Source organism: Notamacropus eugenii, chromosome 6 (genome assembly GCF_028372415.1).
Source record: "Notamacropus eugenii isolate mMacEug1 chromosome 6, mMacEug1.pri_v2, whole genome shotgun sequence".
Classification (NCBI taxonomy): Eukaryota; Metazoa; Chordata; class Mammalia; order Diprotodontia; family Macropodidae; genus Notamacropus; species Notamacropus eugenii.
In genome coordinates this window covers 52,408,927-52,430,970 of record NC_092877.1, presented here as the reverse complement: position 1 = coordinate 52,430,970, position 22,044 = coordinate 52,408,927, and the positions used below count along the sequence as shown (strand labels likewise).

At 36.7% G+C, this 22,044-nt stretch overlaps 1 protein-coding gene across 4 annotated transcripts in view; it reads right to left on the bottom strand.

Moving 5' to 3' along the window:
• The window catches only part of FAM193A (family with sequence similarity 193 member A), a 239,203-nt gene that overhangs the window by 116,432 nt on the left and 100,727 nt on the right, over positions 1 to 22,044 (bottom strand). For all 4 annotated transcript variants that reach the window (XR_011969424.1, XM_072620044.1, XM_072620047.1 and 1 more), the window contains exon 2: positions 19,730 to 19,795. Coding sequence is in view for 3 of the 4 variants with exons in the window: in XM_072620044.1 (XP_072476145.1) it covers positions 19,730 to 19,795 (66 nt within the window). In the remaining variant the exon portion in view is untranslated. The remainder of the gene's footprint in view (positions 1 to 19,729; positions 19,796 to 22,044) is intronic.

Below are 22,044 nucleotides of genomic sequence, written 5' to 3'. Positions count from 1 at the left end.
CCTCTTCTCATCTGAATTCTTTGAGAAAGGTGTCTACACTATGCAATTCTATTCCCTTTCTTCTTATTTTGTAACCCTCGGCAATTTGGCTTCTCACACTCATATCTATCAAACTCTTTTCAAGATCATCAATGACCTTTTTCTCACATTTGTTTATGAGGCTCTATAACTCAGAACACCATCAATTTTCATAAACTATACAGCAAAGGTGAAAAATGTCTATTTTCTTTTCGAGTCTCACTTGATAACTGGCAGATGCAGAATATGAAACTTCAAAAGATCTGAGAAAGTCCTTAACTTTGCTATTGCTTATCTTATAGTTAAATTTGCCTTGATCCAAAAAAGGGTACATAAAGGTTGGCATTTATTACAATTTTGTAGTCTACTTCTTTCCCTAATTCAAGCAATTTTCCTTTAAAAATTAAGATGCAATTTAATATATATATATATATATATATATATATATATATATATACACATATATATACATAAAGTATTGGATATTATTTCATTGCCTATGGTGCCCCCAAACATAATAAAACTCTCCTGTACTATCTCTTTTAACTACATCTATTTTTATAATTGCCTTTTCTGAGACCATGAAAGCTATTTTTACTTTCCTGAGCTCACCTGAAACATTATTTTAAATGTATATGAATCTTTGTTTCAAATTTATTTCTTGAAAAAACATATTGTAGAATTGTTTTCTAATCCAATGTTTTACCTTCCCATTTTATACAATTCTCATAAATGTTCAAAGGGATGATTCATTCTATTTCCTTCAAACTTTTTTTCTCCTCTTTGATCCCTCTCTGCATTCTCTCTTTGCAAAGAAGATGGTGAAAGATAAAGAATATGATCAACACTAGTGGCATATAATGGAAGAAATCTGCTTCCACTCCACTTTGTCATCTTGCTCTCTTACCAATCAATCATTAGCTCTCTTTTTTGTTATTTTTAATTTTCCCTATATAATTCACCTTATAGGGCAGAAATTTTTTTACCCAACCATACCTCTTAAGCAATCATCTCTCCCAATTGTGTGTGAACCCACACCAGATGGGAAGTTTATGAAATTCTCTTTTTCCCAGTTCAAATAAAGTGAGGTTCATATGATGCTAGTTCCCCATCTTCCTTCCATTTTTTGAATACACTTCTCATGAAACTCAACTGTAAGAAATAATTATCCTTCCCTCTTTTCTTCCAATATTCCTTTGCTCACCACATTTTTTCCTTCTCTTAATACCATCCAAATACTACAAAAACACTGCCCATCTGTTAGTCTTATTTAATTCCCTCTATAACTCTTGAAAAATCATTAGGATTCTACTACAAGAAAAGATAAAGCAGAATAGCTTCCAAAAACTTGGGAAGACTTACATGAATTAATGCAAAGTGAAGTGAACAGAGCAGAACAAGCAGAACATTGTATACAGTAAACGCAATATTATAAGGATAGTCTACTGTGAAAGATTTAGCTATTCTGACCAAGGAAATGATGTGAGAATATTCCAAAGATCCCACGATAAAAAGTGTTATCCAACTTCAGAGAACTCAAGAACCCTGAGTGTGATTAAAGCATTTTTTTTTCATTTTCTTTGTTTCTTGACTCTTATTACTTCCTTGTGGGTTTCTTTTTTTGGAGGGGGATGGGAGAAGATAGCTAATAAGAAAATAAATTTTTTTAAAAAATGAAACAAATCATTAGGATTTTAAAGGGATTCTTGTTTCTTTTCTTTTCCTATTAGAATGTGAACATTTCACATTATTTGGCCCCTTTCTATTGCTCAAATGTATTTGTTTTTTAGATTTCATGATTCCTGTGTTATCATTTCTAGGTATCTACTCAGTTTTGGTATTTTGGTACAGGATGCTTGACACTCTACTATCCCATGAAAGGTCTATTCCTCACTATCCACCCTGCTGCCACCTTCCCTGCCCTGCCATGGTTATATTTTATCATGGAAGCTAAATGATTTTTTTATCGTAATGCTTTATTTTCTTTTGGAATGAGACATTCATAGGTCTTTGATCCTTTATATCATGAGTTGCTAGGTACTGTGTATCATGACTGTGACTCCTAACTACTCAAATGCTTTCTGGATGGTTGCAGTATTTTTTTCCAAGTGATTTGGAACCTCTGAATTTTGGGCAAGACATTACTGGGTGTTTCTTTCAGTAAGTGATTGGTAGAATGATTCTATTTTCACTTGGCCCTATAGTTTTCTTTCTGGGTATCTCCTGAATATAGTTTGTTTTGTTTTGTTTTTTTCAAATATGGCATCTGGGGGGAGTGGAGAGTTTGGTCATGATTTTCTAGAAACCTGCTTGTGAAATTATTTCTCCTTGACCTATTTTGCAGGTCAGTTGTTTAATTACTGAACATCTTGTAGCATTCTTTTTTTTTTTTCTGATCTTCAAATTTTGTTCTAATACTCATAAATTTTGCTTCATTTCTTAGTGCTCATAGCACTTGCTATGAATCCATTGTTCACCCTGCCCCAGGTACTGCTTACAGTTACAATGGAGCTCATTTTCTTCTTCTGGGTTATATTTTTACTATTTCTTCTTGTTATTTATATCTTTACTTATATATCCTTAGTTCTTGATTTCGAACGCGGCACCAGGGTTAAACTTTAAACCTTATAATACCCCTATAAATGGGATGGTCAGGCTTTGTATGTTTCTGACTGAGTTTTCCGAGGTTGCTGCCTCTGGGTTCTACTTTCCCTGAACTATGCATTTTGTAGTCTTCCAGCTCCTTGCTTCTAAGGTCTTCTAAGCCTAAAATATTTTTTCAGACAACTTCTGTTTTGTTTACCCATACTCATACTGATTTCTATGACAAGATCCCTCTCGTCCAGTATCCACAACCTTTGACTATCTTTTTGTGCAATCCTGGACCAAATGAAGGACCTTGTTGTTTTCTTCCTCTATATATTTTTTCAATTATTTTGTTTTCAGTGTTCTCCTATCACTTCCATATATCTTAGATTTTCCCCCTCCTTCCCAACTACCTCCCTGAGAGGGCATGCAATCTCATATAGGTTCTACACATACATTCCTATTAAATAAATTTTTCACCTTAGTAATGTTGCATAAAAGAATTAAAATGAATGGGAGAAACCAGAAAACAAAACAAAACATAATACAAGAGAAAATAGTCTGCTTCATTCTGCAATCCAATTCCACAGTTCTTTCTCCAGATGTTGATGGTGTTCTGCCTCAAAAGTCCATTGCAAATTTTTTAGGTCCTTGCACTGCTACGAAGGACTGGGCCGACCAGAAAAATTCCTCACACACTGTGGTTGTTGCTATGTACAAAGTTCCCCCAGTTCTGCTCCTTTCACTCAGCATCAATTCATATAAGTCCTTCCAGGCCTCTCTGAAGTGTTCCCGTTCAGTATTTCTTATAGTGCAGTAGTATTCCATTACATTCATATACCAAAACTTGTTCAGCCATTCCCCACTTGATTAGTTAGTACTCCTTGATATCCAATTTTTGGCCACTACAAAGAGTGCTGCTATAAATATTTTGTACATGTGGGACCCTTTCCCATTTTTATATTCTCTTGGGGATACAGTCCTAGAAGCAATATTGCTGGGTCAAAGAATATGCACATTTTTGGATTCCTTTTGGCATAATTCCAAAATGCTCTCTAGAATGGTTGGATCAGCTCACAGCTCCAGCAACACTGAATTAATGTTGCAACTCTCACATATCTTCTCCAACATTTATCATCTTCCTATTTGTCATGTTAGCCAAACTGATACGTATGACATGGTACCACAGAGCTGTTTTGATTTACATCTCTCTAATCAAGTGATTTACAGCATTTTTCAAATATGACTATAGATAACTTTAATTTCTTCCTCTGAAAACTGCCTGTTCATATCATTTGATCATTTATCAATTGGGGAATGACTTGTATTCTTGCAAATTTGACTCAGTTCTCTATATATTTTGGAAAGGAGGCCTTTATCAAAGACACTAGTTACAAAAATTCTTGCCCAGTTTTTGCCTTCCTCCTCATCTTGGTTGCATTGGGTTTGTATTTGTGCAAAACCTCTTCAATTTAATGTAATCAAAACTATCCATTTCACACTTCATAATGTTCTCTCTTTTTGGTCAAAAATTTCTCCATTCTCCATAAATCTGACAAATACACTATTCCTTGCTCCCCTAAATTGTTTATAGAACCTGTCTTTATACTTAGCCCACGTATCCATTTGGACTTTATTCTTGTATATGGTGTCAGGCATTGGTCTATGCCCAGTTTCCTCCACACTGTAATGCAGTGTTTCCAGCAATTTTTGTCAAACACTGAGTTCTTTTCCCAGAAGTTAGGATCGTTCAAGTTATCAAACAGTAGATAGCTATATTCATTGACTATTGTGTCTTGAGTATCTAACCTATTCCACTGGTCTACACCTCTGCTTCTTAGCCAGTACCAAGTGGTTTTGATGATTGCTGCTTTATAATACAATTTGAGATCTGCCAGGGCTAGGCAGCCTTCCCTAGAATTTCTTTTCATTAGTTCCCTTGATATTCTGGACCTTTTATTCTTCCAGATGAATTCTGATACTTTTTTCTAGCTCTAGAAAATAATTATCTGGTTGGTATGACAATTATTTCATTGGTATGGCACTGAAAAAGTAAATTAATTCCGGTAGAATTGTCATTTTTATTATATTTGTTATTACATTAGCTTGGCCTACCCATAAGCAACTGATGTTTTTCCACTTACTTAGAGCTACTTTATTTGTGGGAAAAGTGTTTTGTAATTGCGTTCATATACTCCTTGGGTTTATTTTGGCAGGCAGACGCCCAGATATTTTATAGTGTTTACTACACATGGGATTTCTCTTTTTATCTCTTGCTGTTGGGCTTTCTTAGTAATATAAAATACTGAAGATTTATGTGGGTTTATTTTGTAACCTGCAACTTTGCCAAAGTTGTTCATTATTTCAAGTAGTTTTTTACTTGATTCTCTAAGTATATCATCATATCATCTGTAAGGAGTGATAACTTAGTTTCTTCTTTGCCTAGTCTAATTCCTTCAATTTCTTTTTCTTCCCTTGTTGCTAAAGCTAGCATTTCTAGTACCATATTGAGTAACAGTGTTGATAATGAACGTCCTTGTTTCACCCTTGATCTTATTGGAAATGCATCCAGCTTATCCTCATTACATATAATGCTTGCTGATGGTTTTCGATGCTTATTATTTTATGGAAAATTTTATTTATTCCTATGTTCTCCAGTGTTTTAAATAGGAATGGGAATTGTATTTTGTCAAAAGCTTTTTCTGCATCTATTGAGATAATCATGTGGTTTCTTTTAGTTTTGTTGTTGATAAGATCAATAATGCTAACAATTTTCCTAATATTAAATCAGTCTTGCATTCCTGGTATAAATACTACCTTATCATAATGTATTATTCTTGTGATAAGTTGCTGTATCCTTTTTGCTAACATCTTATTTAAAATTTTTGCATCTATATTCATTAGAGAAATTGGTCTATAATTTTCTTTCTCTGTTTTGGCTCCTCCTGGTTTAGGTATCAGAACCATATCTTTATCATAAAAAGAATTTGGTAGTGCTCTTTCTCACCCAATTTTGCCAAATAGTCTATATAGTATTGGAACTAACTCTTCTTTAAATATTTGATAGAATTCACTTGTAAATCCACCTGGCCCTGGAGATTTTTTTCCTAGGGAGTTCACTGATGGTGTGTTCAATTTCTTTTTCTGAAATGGGGTTAAGTATTCAACTTCCTCTTCTGTTAATGCGTGCAATTTATATTTTTAAAAATAACCATCCATCTCATTTAGATCGCTGAATTTATGGGCATACAGTTGGGAAAGTAATTTCTAATTATTGTTTTAATTTAGTCCTCATTGCAGGTGAGTTCACCCTTTTCATTTTTCATATTGGTAATTTGGTTTTCTTTTTTTTAATCAAATTGATCAAAGGCTTATCAAAGTTATTGGCTTTTTGTTTTCCATAAAACCAGCTTTTAGTTTTATTTAATAGTTCAACAGTTTTCTTACTTTCAATTTTATTAATCTCTCTTTTGGTTTTCAGTATTTCTAATTTGGTATTTACTTGGGGATTTTCAATTTGTTCTTTTTCTAGCGTTTTCAGCTGCATGCCCAATTCAATGATCTCCTCTTTCTCTATTTTATTTATGTAGGCATTCAAAGATATAAAATTTCATCTAAGAATTGCTTTTGTAGTATCCCACAAGATTTGGTACATTGTCTCATTATTGTCATTCTCTTGAATGAAGCTGATTATTTCTATGATTTGTTGTTTCACCCATTCATTCTTTAGGATTATTTAGTTTCCAATTAATTTCCGGTTTATCTTTCCATGGTCTTTTATTACATACTTTATTGCATTATGTTCTGAGAAGGATGCATTGACTATCTCTGCCTTTCTGCACTGGATTGTGAGGTTTTTAAGCCCTAGTACATGGTCAATTTTTGTTTTTGTGCAATGTACCACTGAGAAAAACGTATATTTCTTCCTATCTCCATTCTATTTTCTCCAGAGATCTATGGCAACTACCATTTCCAGAGTTCTATTCACCTCCTTCACTTCCTTCTTGTTTATTTTGAAGTTAGATTTATCAAGTTCAGACAGGGGGAAGTTGAGGTCCCCCATTAGTATAGTGTTGCTGTCTATTTCTTCCTGTAACTCCCTTAACTTCTCCTCTAAGAATTTGGATGCTATGCAAATCAAAACAACTCTGAGGTACCACATCACACCTATATGATTGGCAAACATGACAGAACAAGAAAATGATAAATGCTGGAGAGGATGTGGGAAAGTTGGAACACTAATTCATTGTTGGTGGAGCTGCGAGCGCATCCAACCATTCTGGAGAGCAATTTGGAACTATGCCCAAAGGGCTACAAAAATGTGCATACCCTTTGACCCAGCAATATCGCTACTAGGACTATATCCCCAAGAGATCATAAAAATGGGAAAGGGTCCCACATGTACAAAAATATTTATAGCAGCACTCTATGTAGTTGCCAAAAACTGGAAGTCAAGGGGATGTCCATCAATTGGGGAACGGCTGAATAAATTATGGTATATGAATGTAATGGAGTACTATTGTGCCATAAGAAATGATGAACAAGAAGACTTCAGAGAGGCCTGGAAGGACTTATATGACCTGATGCTGAGTGAAAGGAGCAGAACCAGGAGAACTTTGTGCACAGCAACAACCACAGTGTGTGAGAGTTTTTTCTGGTAGACTTAGATTTTTGTAATAACACAAGAACTTCTTACCAAAAAAAAAAAAAAAATCCCAATGGAGGATCTCAAGGCAAAATGCCTGCCACACTCAGAGAGAGAAATATGGAAGTCACTCACATATTGTAGCAGATCATGTTTGTGTATGTGTATATGTTTGTGTATCATGTTCTGATTTGTTATACGATTTCTTTCATTTATCTTAGTCTGACTACATAGCATGACTATAGTGAAAATATACTCAATAGGAAAGTATATGTAGAATCTATACAGAATTGTATGCAGTCGTGGGGAGGGAGGGGGGTAGTGGGGAGTAGGTGGGGAGGGATAAAATCGCAATTGTATGGCAGTGATTGTTAAACATTACAAAATAAAAATATATATAAAAAAAAGAATTTGGATGCTATACTACTTGGAGCATATATGTTTAGTAATAACACTGCTTTACTGTCTATGGTGCCCTTTAGCAGAATATAGCATCCTTTCTTATCTCTTCTGATTAGATCTATTTCTGCTTTTGCTTTGTCTGAGACTGAATTGCCACCCCTGCTTTTTTCAAATCAGGTGAAGTACAACATATTCTGCTCCAACCTTTTGCCTTTACCCAGTGTGTATCTCCTCCCACCCCATTTCAGATGTGTTTCTTGTAAACAACACATTGTAGGATTATCGATTTTAATTCATTCTGCTATCTGCCTCCATTTTATTGGAGCGTTCATCCCATTCAAATTACAGTTTATGTAATTATGTAGTTATGATTACTATCTGTGTCTTTCTCTCCGTTTATGTTTTTAGTTCTCCCATCTCCTCCACAATAGTTTTAATTTTTAACCACCACCTCCCTTGGTCTTCCCTCCCTTCTTTCAACCCCACTTCCTTTTACTCCCCTTTTCCCTGACTACTTCTTCCCTTGCTTTTAGCCTCCCCTCCCTTTTCTTTCCCCCTTCCCCTCCTACTGCCTATAGAGCTAGTTAGATTTCTATACTTAACTGAGTTTGTTGTTCTCTCCTTGAACCAAATCAGATGAGAATAAATCTCAAACAATGCTCATCTCCCTCCCTTCTTTCCCTCTACTGTAATACATTTTTGTACCTCTTCCTGTGACATAATTTACCTTGTTCTGCCTCCTCCTTTTCACATCTCTTCGCACCCTTAAATCACATTTTTATCATCACATCATTTACTTTATACCTACTCCCTCTATCTATGTATATCCCTTTTGCATATCATAATAAATACACAATTCTCAAGATTAACAAGTATCATCTTCCCTTGTAGGGATGTAAACAGTTTGCCCATATTGAATAACAAGTTGTTTTTTTTCCTGTTTACCTTTTTATGCCTCTCTTGAGACCTGCGCTTGAAGATTGAATTTTCTATTGAGCTCTGGCTTTTTCAACAGGAAGGTCTGGAAATCCCTCATGTCATAGAATATCCATCTCCTTGTCTAAAATATTATGCTCAAATTTGCTGGGTAAATGATCCTTGGTTGTAGTCCCAGCTCCTTTGCTTTATGGAATATCATATTCCAATCCCTTCAATCTTTTAATGTAGAAGCTGCAAAGTCCTCTGTGACCCTGACTGTAGCTCCTCAATATTTGAATTGTTTCTTTCCGGCTGCCTGCAGTATTTTCTCCTTCATTTGATAGTTCTGGAATTTGGTAATGGTATTCCTTGGTATTTTTAGTTTGAGATCCCTTTCAGGAGGTCAACGGTAGATTCTTCTGATGACTATTTGGCCCCTTGGATCTAGAACTTCTGGGCAGTCTTCCTTGATGATTTCTTGGAAGATATTGTCTAGACTCTTTTTTTCATGACTTTCTGGTACAGCAATAATTCTCATTCTTTAGAATCCATTTGACTGATTTTTGATGTCTCATACAGTCGTTAGCTTCTACTTGCCCAATTCTAATTTTTATCAAATTGTTTTCTTCAGTTAACTTTTGCATCTCTTTTTTCATCTGTCCAACTCTTCCTTTAAAGGAGTTATTTTCTCCAGTTCGTTTTTTTACTTCCTTTTCCATTTATCCAATTTTCCTTTTAAATTCTATTTTAAAATCACTGGCTAGTTTTTTTTCCACTTCTTGAAGTTGGCTTTTAAAATCCTTCTTGAGCTCTTCAGGAATGCTCTTTGGGCTTGAGACCAGTTCATAGTCTCTTCTGAAGTTTCAGATGAGAGTACAGTCTCAATGCTGACCTCTTTGGTATTTGTGTTTTGGTCCTTGTCCCCACAGAAAGATTCTATGGTCTTATCTTCTCTGGTTTGTTTCTTGCTCATGATGATTGCCCTTTTCCTGGCTTTTAAAGTGGATCTCTGCTTCTGGGGCACAGGGGGCTCTGTCCCACCTTTCTTGTGCTTAGAACTTGAGGTTTTGTGTACTGTAGCCTCTGGTTCTTTCAACTAGAGGCTAGAATGCTGTAGCTTACCTGCTGCTGAGGTGGTTGATGTGCCAAATCAGAGGAAACTGAAGTCTGAGTTTCTCCAGAGTTACTCTCAAGCTAGCTGTGGTCTGGCCACAGGATGTCTTCTTTCCTGAGCACAGGCAGGTTCAGTGCTTGGTGAACTAGTATTTGCACTAGTGTCTCCCTATTCCTGCTTGGGGTCCTGGTGTTGGCAGTTGCGGGCTCCACCCCCTGGGGCTCAGAATCTCCTACAACTTTGCTGAGGTGGGGTTGTCTAAGATACTTCTGGACACATACTGGTCCTCTTCAACCACAACAAGAGGAACCCCACCTGTGCAATATTCCTAGCCTCATGGGCTATGAGACTGTTTGCCCCTTCAGCTGATCCCACTGTTCCAGGTTTTTTTCTGGGGAAATATTCTATGGGTTTTTTAAGATCAACAAGGGGAGGGATAGAGCATTTACGGACCACTCTGCCGTCTTGGCTCCCAGAAATTCAAGTAAGTGACTTACAGACCTTTAATTTGTGGGCTGATAGTCTCACGAGCAGCTGCTGCAGTTACCTGGGGCTCTGTGGCTCTCTCTTGCCCAGTCCCACCGAACTCCCGTCCTGGGCTGATATGCCTGAGATTCTGCAGTGTGGCCAATGCCTCAGAATGTGCTGGTACAGCCTGAGGATTGTGCACTCCTCCAGCCCTGTGCAAAAGATCCTTCCTGTTGACCTTCCAGTCTGTCCTGGGCTGGAAATCTGCCACAATGTGTCTCCTATTGGATTCTGCCCCTCCAAAATCCATTCAGATTCTCTTTTTAAAGGTATCTGAAGGAGTTTGTGTTAGAGCTTAGGTGAGTAGCTGCTCCAACTCTGCTATCTTGGCTCCGCCCCTCCTCGTATTTTCTTGGTGACTATTCAATCTAGTGTTCTTTCCAGATTAGTACTATGGATCTAGAATAAAAGCGGTAAAGGTAGGTTCCTCCTTCACAATGCCATCTGAATATGAAAACCTGTTCAACTCGTAGCAATTTATTTCATTCCCTGCAACAAATGCTCTAAAACATATCCCTTCACCTCAAGCCCTAACCCCAATGCTGCAAAGCACTGAGTATCCCTCTTCATTGAGAACATACTATACAATTGGAACCCCCTTAATTCCCCCTCTTCCATTCTTCCAAATATCTCAGCATTATGATTTAGTCTTCTCTCCTTCCTCAGATTGCAGAAGAAATGATTGACTAACATCCTACTCGGGATAATCCCACAAAATGTGTTCTAGATCCCATTCCCTTTTGCCTCCTCCAAGATCCTGGTATAGCAATCATCCCTACTCTCTGGTATCTTCAGTCTCACATTTTCTACTGAGTTTTTCCCACTTAGCAACTAGGTCTGCCTGATATGAAAACAAAACAAAATCAAAAACACTTTCCTTGTACTTTCTACTCCCATCCAGGCACCATCTTATTTTTAGTGTCCTTCAATTACAAGACTCTTAAGAAAGTATTAATCACTTGGATTCCCCTTGAAGTCCAGATTTTTCCTACCTACTACTCTAGGTCAAAAGTCACCAACAACCTGTTTTATCAACAAATCTAATAGCCTTTTTAAATTTCTTATTCTCCTTAATCTTCCATAATACATAATAAATTAATCACTCCCCTCTAGACACTGTGTTCACATTCACTTTCAGAGGTATCATTCACTGAATTTTCCTATCTCTCAGCATTCTTCATTTTGTCATTAGGGAGGCAGTATGGCATGGTTGAAAACACTAAGCTTGTGGCAGGAAGACTTAGGTTCTACTTCTACTTAGAGCCGTGCAACTCTGGGCAAGTTACTTTACACTCTTCTGAATTTTGGTTTTTTATTTACCTGTACAATGAGGATGATACCTCTAATACAAAAGAGAGTTGTGAAGCTCTAATTAAAAACAATTCGAGAGGCAGAGAGGCAGTATTAATGTTGGAGTTGGGAGTCAGAAAGATCTGAATTCAAAACTTCTCTCAAACAGTTAAGATATGACCCTGGACAAGAACTTCCCTATTCCCTTCATCTTTAAAGCAAGGGATTGTTTAAAATCTATTTCATATTCTGTTAGATTGGGTGTGATTTTTTATTTATATTTATTTTATTATTACATATATATATATATATACATATATATATATATATATATATATTTACAGATAACCTTCCATTTCTTCTTCAATTTTCAGTTCCACTGGCACAGAATTATGCATTATAGGTTCTAACACTTATTTCAGTTCTTCCATTTTTGTGATTTTATCTTGTTCATTTTAATAATTTTTCTTTTTTTTGATCAAGTTAGCCAGAAGTTCATTAATTTTTAAAAAGTATATTCTGTTTATCAATCCTTTCTTTTTCCATTTTGTTAATGTATAATAGCAGAGATATATATTTTTTTCCTAAATTACTGCTTTATCCACATCCCAATAATTTGGGTGCACTGTCTCACTGTTATCATTCTCTTTCACATAGATTTTTTTATTCTTGCAATTTATTATTTGAGCTACTCTTTGTTTAAATTGTCATTGGTAAGTCGAAGTTTAGGTCAACATCTTTACCTTTTATTTCTAATATAGTGATATAATCTAGTAAATGAAGCATAATAGTTCTGCTTTTTAAAAATCTGTTTATAATTCTTCTATCCCAGGATATGCTTTTGTAAAGGTAACACCTGGTGCTGAGAAAAATGGGTATTCTTGAATGTTTCTATTAAGATGCCTTAAGTCTTTCAGTTCTTAATGTTGGGGCCCAGCTCTGGACCATGGCCTCCTGTATGGAAAGTTGAGACACCTGGAGGTGTCAACCTGCTTACATAGCTTGCTAACTGGTCTAGTAAGCTACGAGGTACTGGGAACGCCTCAGTAACAGGGTAGGCTCCGCCTACGGGGAGGAACATGGGAGGAGCTTGGGTGCCTAAAGATATACTGGAGCATTGGGGGGATCCCGGGGAGAGTGATGTAGCCATTAAAGTGTGTGCAGCTGCCAACTCGGGTGCTCTGTCTAGTTATTCCCCTCCCCCACAGGAGGGGCCAGGGACGCCTGAGGACCAACAAAGACTTAGATCTTGAGGTAAGATTCCAAGCAAAGCCCAGGGAGGGAAAGTTAGTGTAGGGAGCCTGGGAGATTTAAATTAGTGTAGAAAGCCCTGGACACTTAATGTTCTGATTTTTCAGTTTTACATCATTTGTTAAATTCATCTTTTTTAGATTTGTCCAACCAAGGGAGTAACATGAAAGGCTAAAATAATTTTTGTTACCATCTATCTGTCTTTCTAATTCAGGCAACTTTTCCTTTATGAATTTAAATGCCATGCTATTTAGGACATATATGTTAAGGGTTGATACTAGCTCATTGTCAAAGTTCCTTTAAGAACAATATAGCTTCCCTGTTTATCTTTCTTGATAGCATGAATTTTAGTTTTATTTCTTTTGCATTTCTGATCCACTCTCTTTTAAGCCAATATTTGCAAGTCTTATTCCCACAGGCTCACCTTAAATACACACTCTTGTTTCCTTAATTCTCTCTTTTTTAAAAAATTAATTAATTTATTTAACTTTTAACATTCATTTTAACAAAATTTTGGGTTCAAAATTTTTTCCCCTTTTGTCCCCTCCCCCCCCAAACACCAAGCATTCTAATTGCCCCTATCACCAATCTGCTCTCTCTTCTATCATCCCTCTCTGCCCTTGTCTCCATCTTCTCTTTTGTCCTGAAGGGCCAGATAACTTTCTATACCCCTTTACCTGTATTTCTTATTTCCTAGTGGCAAGAACATTACTCGACAGTTGTTCCTAACACTTTGAGTTCCAACTTCTTTACCTCCCTCCCTCCCCACCCCTTCCCTTTAGAGGGCAAGCAATTCAATATAGGCCAAATTTGTGTAGTTTTGCAAATGACTTCCATAATAGTTGTGTTGTATAAGACTAACTATATTTCCCTCCATCCTATCCTGTCCCCCATTACTTCTATTCTCTCTTTTGATCCTGTCCCTCCCCATGACTGTCGACCTCAAATTGCTCCCTCCTCCCCATGCCCTCCCTTCCATCATCCCCCCCACCCTGCTTATCCCCTTATCCCCCACTTTCCTCTATTGTAAGATAGGTTTTCATACCAAAATGAGTGTGCATTTTATTCCTTCCTTTAGTGGAATGTGATGAGAGTAAGCTTCATGTTTTTCTCTCACCTCCTCTCTTTATCCCTCCACTAATAAGTCTTTTGCTTGCCTCTTTTATGAGATAATTTGCCCCATTCCATTTCTTCCCCCAATATATTTCTCTCTCACTGCTTGATTTCATTTTTTTAAGATATGAGCCCATCCTCTTCAATTCACTCTGTGCACTGTCTCTATGTGTGTGTGCGTGTGTGCATGTGTATGTGTGTAATCCCACCCAGTACCCAGATACTGAAAAGTTTCAAGAGTTACAAATATTGTCTTTCCATGTAGGAATGTAAACAGTTCAACTTTAGTAAGTCCCTTATGACTTTTCTTTGCTGTTTACCTTTTCATGCTTCTCTTCATTCTTGTGCTTGAAAGTCAAATTTTCTTTTCAGCTCTGGTCTTTTCATCAAGAATGCTTGAAAGTCCTCTATTTCATTGAAAGACCAATTTTTCCCCTGAAGTATTATATTCAGTTTTGCTGGGTAGGTGATTCTGGGTTTTAGTCCTAGTTCCTTTGACTTCTGGAATATCCTATTCCATGCCCTTCAATCCCTTAATGTAGAAGCTGCTAGATCCTGTGTTATCCTGATTGTATTTCCACAATACTTGAATTGTTTCTTTCTAGCTGTTTGCAATATTTTCTCCTTGACCTGGGAACTCTGGAATTTGGCCACAACATTCCTAGGAGTTTCTCTTTTTGGATCTCTTTCAGGTGGTGTTCTGTGGATTCCTTGAATATTTATTTTGCCCTCTGGTTCTAGAATCTCAGGGCAGTTTTCCTTGATAATTTCATGAAAGATGATGTCTAGGCTCTTTTTCTGATCATGGCTTTCAGGTAGTCCCATAATTTTTAAATTGTCTCTCCTGGATCTATTCTGCAGGTCAGTTGTTTTTCCAATGAGATATTTCACATTATCTTCCATTTTTTCATTCTTTTGGTTTGGTTTTGTGATTTCTTGGTTTCTCATAAAGTCATTAGCCTCCATCTGTTCCATTCTAGTTTTGAAAGAACTATTTTCTTCAGTGAGCTTTTGAATCTCCTTTTCCATTTGGCTAATTCTGCTTTTGAAAGCATTCTTCTCCTCATTGGCTTTTGGAACCTCTTTTGCCAATTGAGTTAGCCTATTTTTCAAGGTGTTATTTTCTTCAGCATTTTTTTGGGTCTCCTTTAGCAGGGTGCTGACCTGCTGTTCATGCTTTGACTGCATGCCTCTCATTTCTTTTCCCAGCTTTTCCTCCACCTCTCTAACTTGATTTTCAAAATCCTTTTTGAGCTCTTCCATGGCCTGAGCCCACTGAATATTTATTTTGGACGTTTGGGATACAGAAGCCTTGAATTCTATGTCTTTCCCTTAAGGTAAGCATTGTTCTTCCTCATCAGAAAGGAAGGGAGGAAATGCCTGTTCACCAAGAAAGTAACCTTCTATAGTCTTATTTCTTTTCCCTTTTCTGGGCATTTTCCCAGCCAGTGACTTGACTTCTGAATATTCTCTTCACACCCACCTCGCCTCCGGATCCTCCCAGCCAAAGCTTGGGGGTCTGAGATTCAAATGCCGCTTCACAGCCTCGGGGCTTTTGGCGGGGTCAGGGCTGCTATTCAGTGTGAGATTAAGTTCAGGTGCTCAGGTCAGGGCAGGGCCGCCTCACGGGCTCAGTTCCCTCAGGGGGTTTATGCAGAGACCTTCAACAGTGGATCTGGGCTCCTGCCTGCTTGGGGAGCCCCGGTCTGCTCCCACCTCCACTGTTGCCTCCCGAAGGGGCCTGAGTTATGGGGGCACCCCACTCCCCTCTCAACCCGCCAAAGAGACCCTCTCACCGACCCCCGTCACCTGTGGGTGGAGGGACCCGCGGGGCCGCTGGAGATTCCGTCCCTGAAGCCTGCTCGGATCTGCAACCCTCGGTGCCGTGGCCGCGGCAGGGCTGTGCTTGGGGCCCAGTCCGCGTCACCCAGTCCACGGCGCAAAGGACCTTTTGTGAGAGGTTTGCAGGTCCCTCTGGAACAGAAATCTCCTTTACTCCAATGTTCTGTGGCCTCTGGTGCTGAAGAATTCGCAGTGAGTTGCTGTTTACAGATGTTCTATGGGTTGTGGGTTCGGAGCTATGTGTATGTGCATCTTTCTACTCCGCCATCTTGGCTCCGCCCCTTGTTTCCTTAATTCTCAAATCCCAAGTTTTCTGAACTTCCTTAAACTTAATTTTCTTTTCTTTCTACTTATTCATCCATTTCTTCTCTTTTGTCTTTCTCATTCCTCACAGTTAAAAAGAGGTTAAAAATCTTTCTCTTCTTTGTCCCCCCTACAATCCTGTTCAAACTTTCTTTTACTGTACACTCCCAAAAAATTTTTATCTTGTCTTTTATCTTGTCTTCACAGATCTTTTCTCCAGTCTACACAGTCCTGTGCCTTCCAACGCTGATTTTCTATTTGCCTGCCACTTGTCCTATCTTGCTGACTGCAAAAATCACTATTCCTTCATTATTCACCTAGAGACAAGGTAGGAATGCATTACTCTCCCCTCATTTGCTTTTTCTCTCCTCAATCATGTAACTTTCCACTTGGAAGAACTGCCATTGCTACAAGAAAGATAACTGTTTTAAATCAATCCAGTCATTTTGGAAAGCAGTTTGAAACTATGACCAAAAAGTTAATAAGCTATGTACCTATTGACCCAGAGATGCAAGTTCTAGTCCTCTACTCCAAGGATATCAAAGAAAGGTGAAAAAGACCCATATGCACAAAAATACATATAGCAATTCTCATTGAAGATGTAAAGAACTGGAAACTAAGGTGTCAGTAGGGATATATTGAAGAAGTGCTATATGGATGTATATGGATCCTACTGTGGTATAAGAAATAATGAAAAAGGCAGTTACAGAGAAACCTGGGGAAAATGCTATGAAATTATGCAGAGTGAACAGAATCAGGAAAAATAATTATATAGTAACAACAATGGTAGAAAAATAAACTATGAAATATTTAAGAACTCTGATCATTCAAGATTCATGTGGAATTCACAATCCCAAACATCAGATAATGAAGCATGCTACTTACCTTCTGATAGAGAGATGGTAGACTCAGGGTGCAGAATGAAACTTATTTTTTTATGGCATGGACAATGTGGGAATTGTTTTGCTTTATTATGTGTATTTTTTTTTATAAGGATTTTGTTTTTCTTTTGGGGGTAGAAAGCAATGATAGGGAGAGAAAATAAATGCTTGTTAACTAAAAAACAAAACAAAACACACTGATTGAATAGATCAGGGATTTGGTACACAGAATGCTAACAACTATTTTGCCTTTATTTCTCCTGATTAGGAGAATCCCCTTCAATCTTTCTAGCCCTTTGGCTACTTGTGCTCCTTCATGAACCTTCTGCTTTTTCTCTTTTATTCCAGACACCAGCCTCTCTTCTTAAACAAGAAACTATAAACATGAGATAATTCATTTCATTGTATATTCTTTTTCTTGTTCATTCTTATTTGCTTTCCTTGTATTTTTCTTATTTGGGCTGTTGGAAAATTGATTAATCTTTCTATACACGCATCCATATCCTCCAATAGTTCTCTTGTTAAAATTTCTTTTTTTGTTCCTCATGAAAGTCAAGGTTCATAGGATATGCTACTTTATATTGTAGAATGGTCTTCTTTACTTTTCTGGGAATATACTATTCCATTTTCTCTCAATTTCTCATGAATGTAACAAACTATTATTCAAACTGCTTTTCCTACTTATTTGTACTTCTTCCTGGATGTGCTATTTGCTATTTAATTTGCTATTTAAATTGTCCAATTTAGCCACCAGGAATAATGGAATTTGAACTATGCTTATGTGTTTGTTTTTTTTCCCCCTTAGAGAATGAAAATCTGTGAATTCTCTCAATCACTGCTTTGTTTTCTATACTAAAATCTTACGAAAATTTATTATGTTATTTCTGGAAGTACAGTATTATTTATGTGATGTAATATTTGTTATGGGGGCAGCTAGTAGTTCAGTGGCTAGAGTGCTCGGCCTGGAGAGAGGAAGATTCATCTTCGCGAGTTCAAATCTGGCTTCAGATACTTACTAGCTGTGTGACCCTGGGCAAGTCACTTCACCCTGTTTACCTCAGTTTCCACATCTGTAAAATGAACTGGAGAAAGAAATGGAAAAGCACTCCAGTATTTTTGCCAAGAAAACCCTAAATGGGGTCACAAAGGGTCAGATACAACTGAATGGAAAGGAAGAATACTCTTCTATACCACTATCATGTATCAGGGACTGGGGAAAAAAAACAAACAAAAAACCCAATTATCTCATTTGATCCTCATATATCATTAGATATTATTGATATGAGGTGATCTTTATATTTTTTTTCAGGTTTTCTAATCTGTTATAGTTTTCTGGGAGACCTGTGTTCCTTGTCACCTCTGTGTCTTCTGTCTTTAAAGTCATCAGCTCTAGTCCTTTAATGTTAACATAGTTGCCTTCTGTTTCTCTTCCGCCACATTTCTGTACACTTTGGTATTTTTGTGTTCTAAATCTGTTAATTTCTCTGAGCTTCTACTTCTTTTGAAATTCTCCATCATGTATTAATTTTTTTCTACTCTGTGATTTAATTCTGCATTAAAAGTTATGAGCTCTGCCCCAATTTCAACTCACTCTTAATGCTGGAATTTCATGCTATTGTCCCATGATCTCTAGAGAGTTCACGGGATTCTTTCTTTCTCTCATTCATTCATTCATTCAGTAATACTGGCTCATTTTTCTACACATTTAAAGTGCTTAAGTTCCTTTTTGAAGTTTTAATAAGTTTGATTATCTTTATGATCACCTCCAGGATAAAATATATAATCCTCTGCTTGGCATTCCTACCATGTCCTACTCCGACCTTTCCAGTCTTCTTATACCTTACTTAACCTCAAGTACTTTGCAAAGCAAGGAAACCAGTTTTCCTGCTACTTTTTACACAAGATATTCCACTTCTTGACTATGGTCATGTTCAGTGGCCTTTCCTCTGTGCTTTTCTCACCCTCTTGGCTTCCTAATTTAATTCTCAGTTAAAATTTAACCTTTTACAAGAATTCTTTCCCAATCCCCCTTGATGTTAGTTCCTTCCTCCAGTTGATTATCTCCAATCCTTGCTTGTACATAGCTGTTTACATTCTGTCTTCCCCATTAGACTGTGAGCTTCTTAAAAGCAGAACATTTTTTTTTGCCTTTCTTTGTATGCCCAGATCTCAGAACAATTCCTGTCATATAGTAGAAACTTCATACTTATTGACTATCTTACCAAACACTCACTTAAATCTTTGTCATCTTACTTCAATTACAAGCATTTTATACCTTACCCTACAGCTTCCCCCAACTTAAATCAGTAGTATCATTCTCCTTCTTGTAGACCTTTCTCCTTCTTGTAGACCAGTCAAACTGGTCAAACTGGGCAGCTTACTGCATAAAAATACCTTCCACTTTCTTACCTCTATGTTTTTCTACTATGCCTGGAATACCCTATCCTCCTCATTTCTTTGTGAAGAAATCTTACTCTTTTCATATGAAGACCCAAATACCACCTCTTCTCTGAAGGCTTTCCCAACAAATCTACTGGACTGAAAGCCATTGCTCCTTCCTCTCATCCTGCATATCAGGTTTGCATGTCTCTTATGCCTTACATTCCATTTTATATAATTATTTGTTTACCTTTTACTTCATCTGTAAGTTTGAGGGCAAGGTGCACCTAGGCAAGGATAATGTTCTGTACACAGTAGGCTGTTAAATGTTTGCGGAATGAATAACAATAAATATATGAAAGAATAGCCATATATTCCAAAGATCAACTTATTGCCCACCCACATTGAAATTTCTGAATAAATCTCAAATCAGACAATCCCAAATTACACTGTTCATACCTGAGAAACACCTGGGAAATCTGAACCAACAGAGCCGTCAGCAAATTGGGTACCATTTAATGAAACCTAGGAAAAATTAAAATATATGAGTAAGAATACAGCAAGAAATACAGGTGTCTATTCCTTCCATGTTTCACTTGTTAAGCGATATCAGGCTTAAATCATTGTCTTAATAAATGATCCTACTATTCTTCTTTTTCTATTGCATGTACCTCTTTTTCTATTGCATCTTCCCTCTGTTCACTGCCCTCATATCTCAGAAACTTTTTTCCCAGAGGCTCTAATTTATAAGACTCAGGTGCAGCTCATAAAGATTTTAAAGAACTCCTCCTCTTAACAAGTCCCAAGAGGTAGATGACAGGAATAAATAAAATGTTTCCTTTCCTTTAAGAAACTGATGTCCTGCCTTTAGGTTGTTGCTATGAAGTAGTGGCTGTTCAATATTAGTATATCATGATGAGCCATTTTTCTGGAAATCTGGTCCTTTCCTTTCCCTTACACTCTACAAAGTAGGATCAGCAGAACATTCCCTTATCCATGCACCTTCTTAAAGGTTTTGTTTTTTTTTTTCAAGAGATAAAGGGGGAAGGGAGGAGAGAAACACTGAAATTAAGCATTTTTTTCATAACCTAAGGCAAGGAATGAAAATGGGTAAAACTGACACTACTCAAAATCCCATTTAAACCTTCCATAACACATAACTATGTATTTATTAAAAGAGCCAACATCTTAATTATTTGGAAACCAAAAAACTATCTTACGTAAGTATCAAATTCTTAAGTATATAAAGTGTTTTATTTTCAAGTATATTTGCTGAGCACTGGGCAAGTCTTCAAAAGAAAAATTTCATGGAGGAACATTTATATATAAAACTGTTGGAAATCAATTTACTCCAGTTATTATTACAGTTTATAAACCAAAAATTATTAAAATTGATTTGCACGAAGAAGGGTTGATTCAAATTTCCAAAACAACTATTCTACCAAGCAATAATAATTCAGAAGCCATTTCTTAGGATCATACATTTAGTACCGAAAGATCTAAAGAGCTCAAAGATCATCTAGTCAAACAATTGCAAACAATTTACAATTGCAGAAAATGAAGCCCACAAAGTTTAAATAAGTTGACTTGTCCAGGGTCAGACATGTAACTGCCATGACTGGACCCAGTCCTTTTAATATGTTCTCTTCTCTTTCTACTAGTCTTATTAATGGAATTAAAACCATTCCAGAACCATACATGATCTAGAAAATGAGAAATCATCAACTGAAATAGAATAGTGTAAAACAGAGAATATAAAATTACTGAATTGAAAAAAAGCTAACCCATCCAAAACAATTATACAGAAAAATTTTTAACAGTATCAAAAAAATAGATCAGTGGATAAATATCTAACAACTGATACATGTATCAAATGAACAAGATAATAATTTCTGCTATTTCTAAACACTATGCACCAAACTTGATATTCTCCACGCTGAAATTTGTAAAAAGCAATCTCCTATTCCAAATATGAACACCTTTGTTTTTTAAATACAAGTAACTTTATACATATGTAAATGACTAACATAAAAAAAGCAGTTATTACTGCTTGAAATGTTATATGTGTATACTCATTTCTAACCAGAGGAGGGAGTCTGGGTCGCTCTTTAAACTAACAACAAAACTGCCTAATTTAATGCAGAATAAGTCAGATTTTTCAGGACAGTAATATATATACTGTATACATTAATTGTGTTTGTGACATCCTCAATTCTGGCTATAAACATGTTGAAATATATCAATAACAAACACATTTCTTACAACCATTTCACCTGCTGATAAGGTGACAGCATAATGAGAAGACACCTAGTGGTAGAGTAGATAGAGGACTAGGCCTGGAGTCAGAAAGACCAGAATTCAAATCTAACAAACACCTGTGTGATCCTGGGCAAGTAACTACATCTGTGTACCCCTGTTACTTCAACTATAAAATAGGGCCATAATAACAGCACCTACCTTGAAGGACTATTATGAAGATCAAATGAAATAATATGTGAAAGTGATAAGCACTATATAAATGGTTATTCTCTTCCCTTCACCCACAAGTAAGAGAATATTTCTTTCTTGAAAAGGCCACCTATGGAATTATCTAATTAACAGCAACTGTCCAAAAGTGAGACTCATTAAACGCTATGAAGTATTTAACAATAAATACAATCCTATCTTCATCTTAACATGATGCAAATAACACACCAGATTTTTAAAAATTTAACGTTTGAACATATTTTGTTTAGTTGTTTTTTAAGCAGCTTACAAAATATTTTATAGAATTG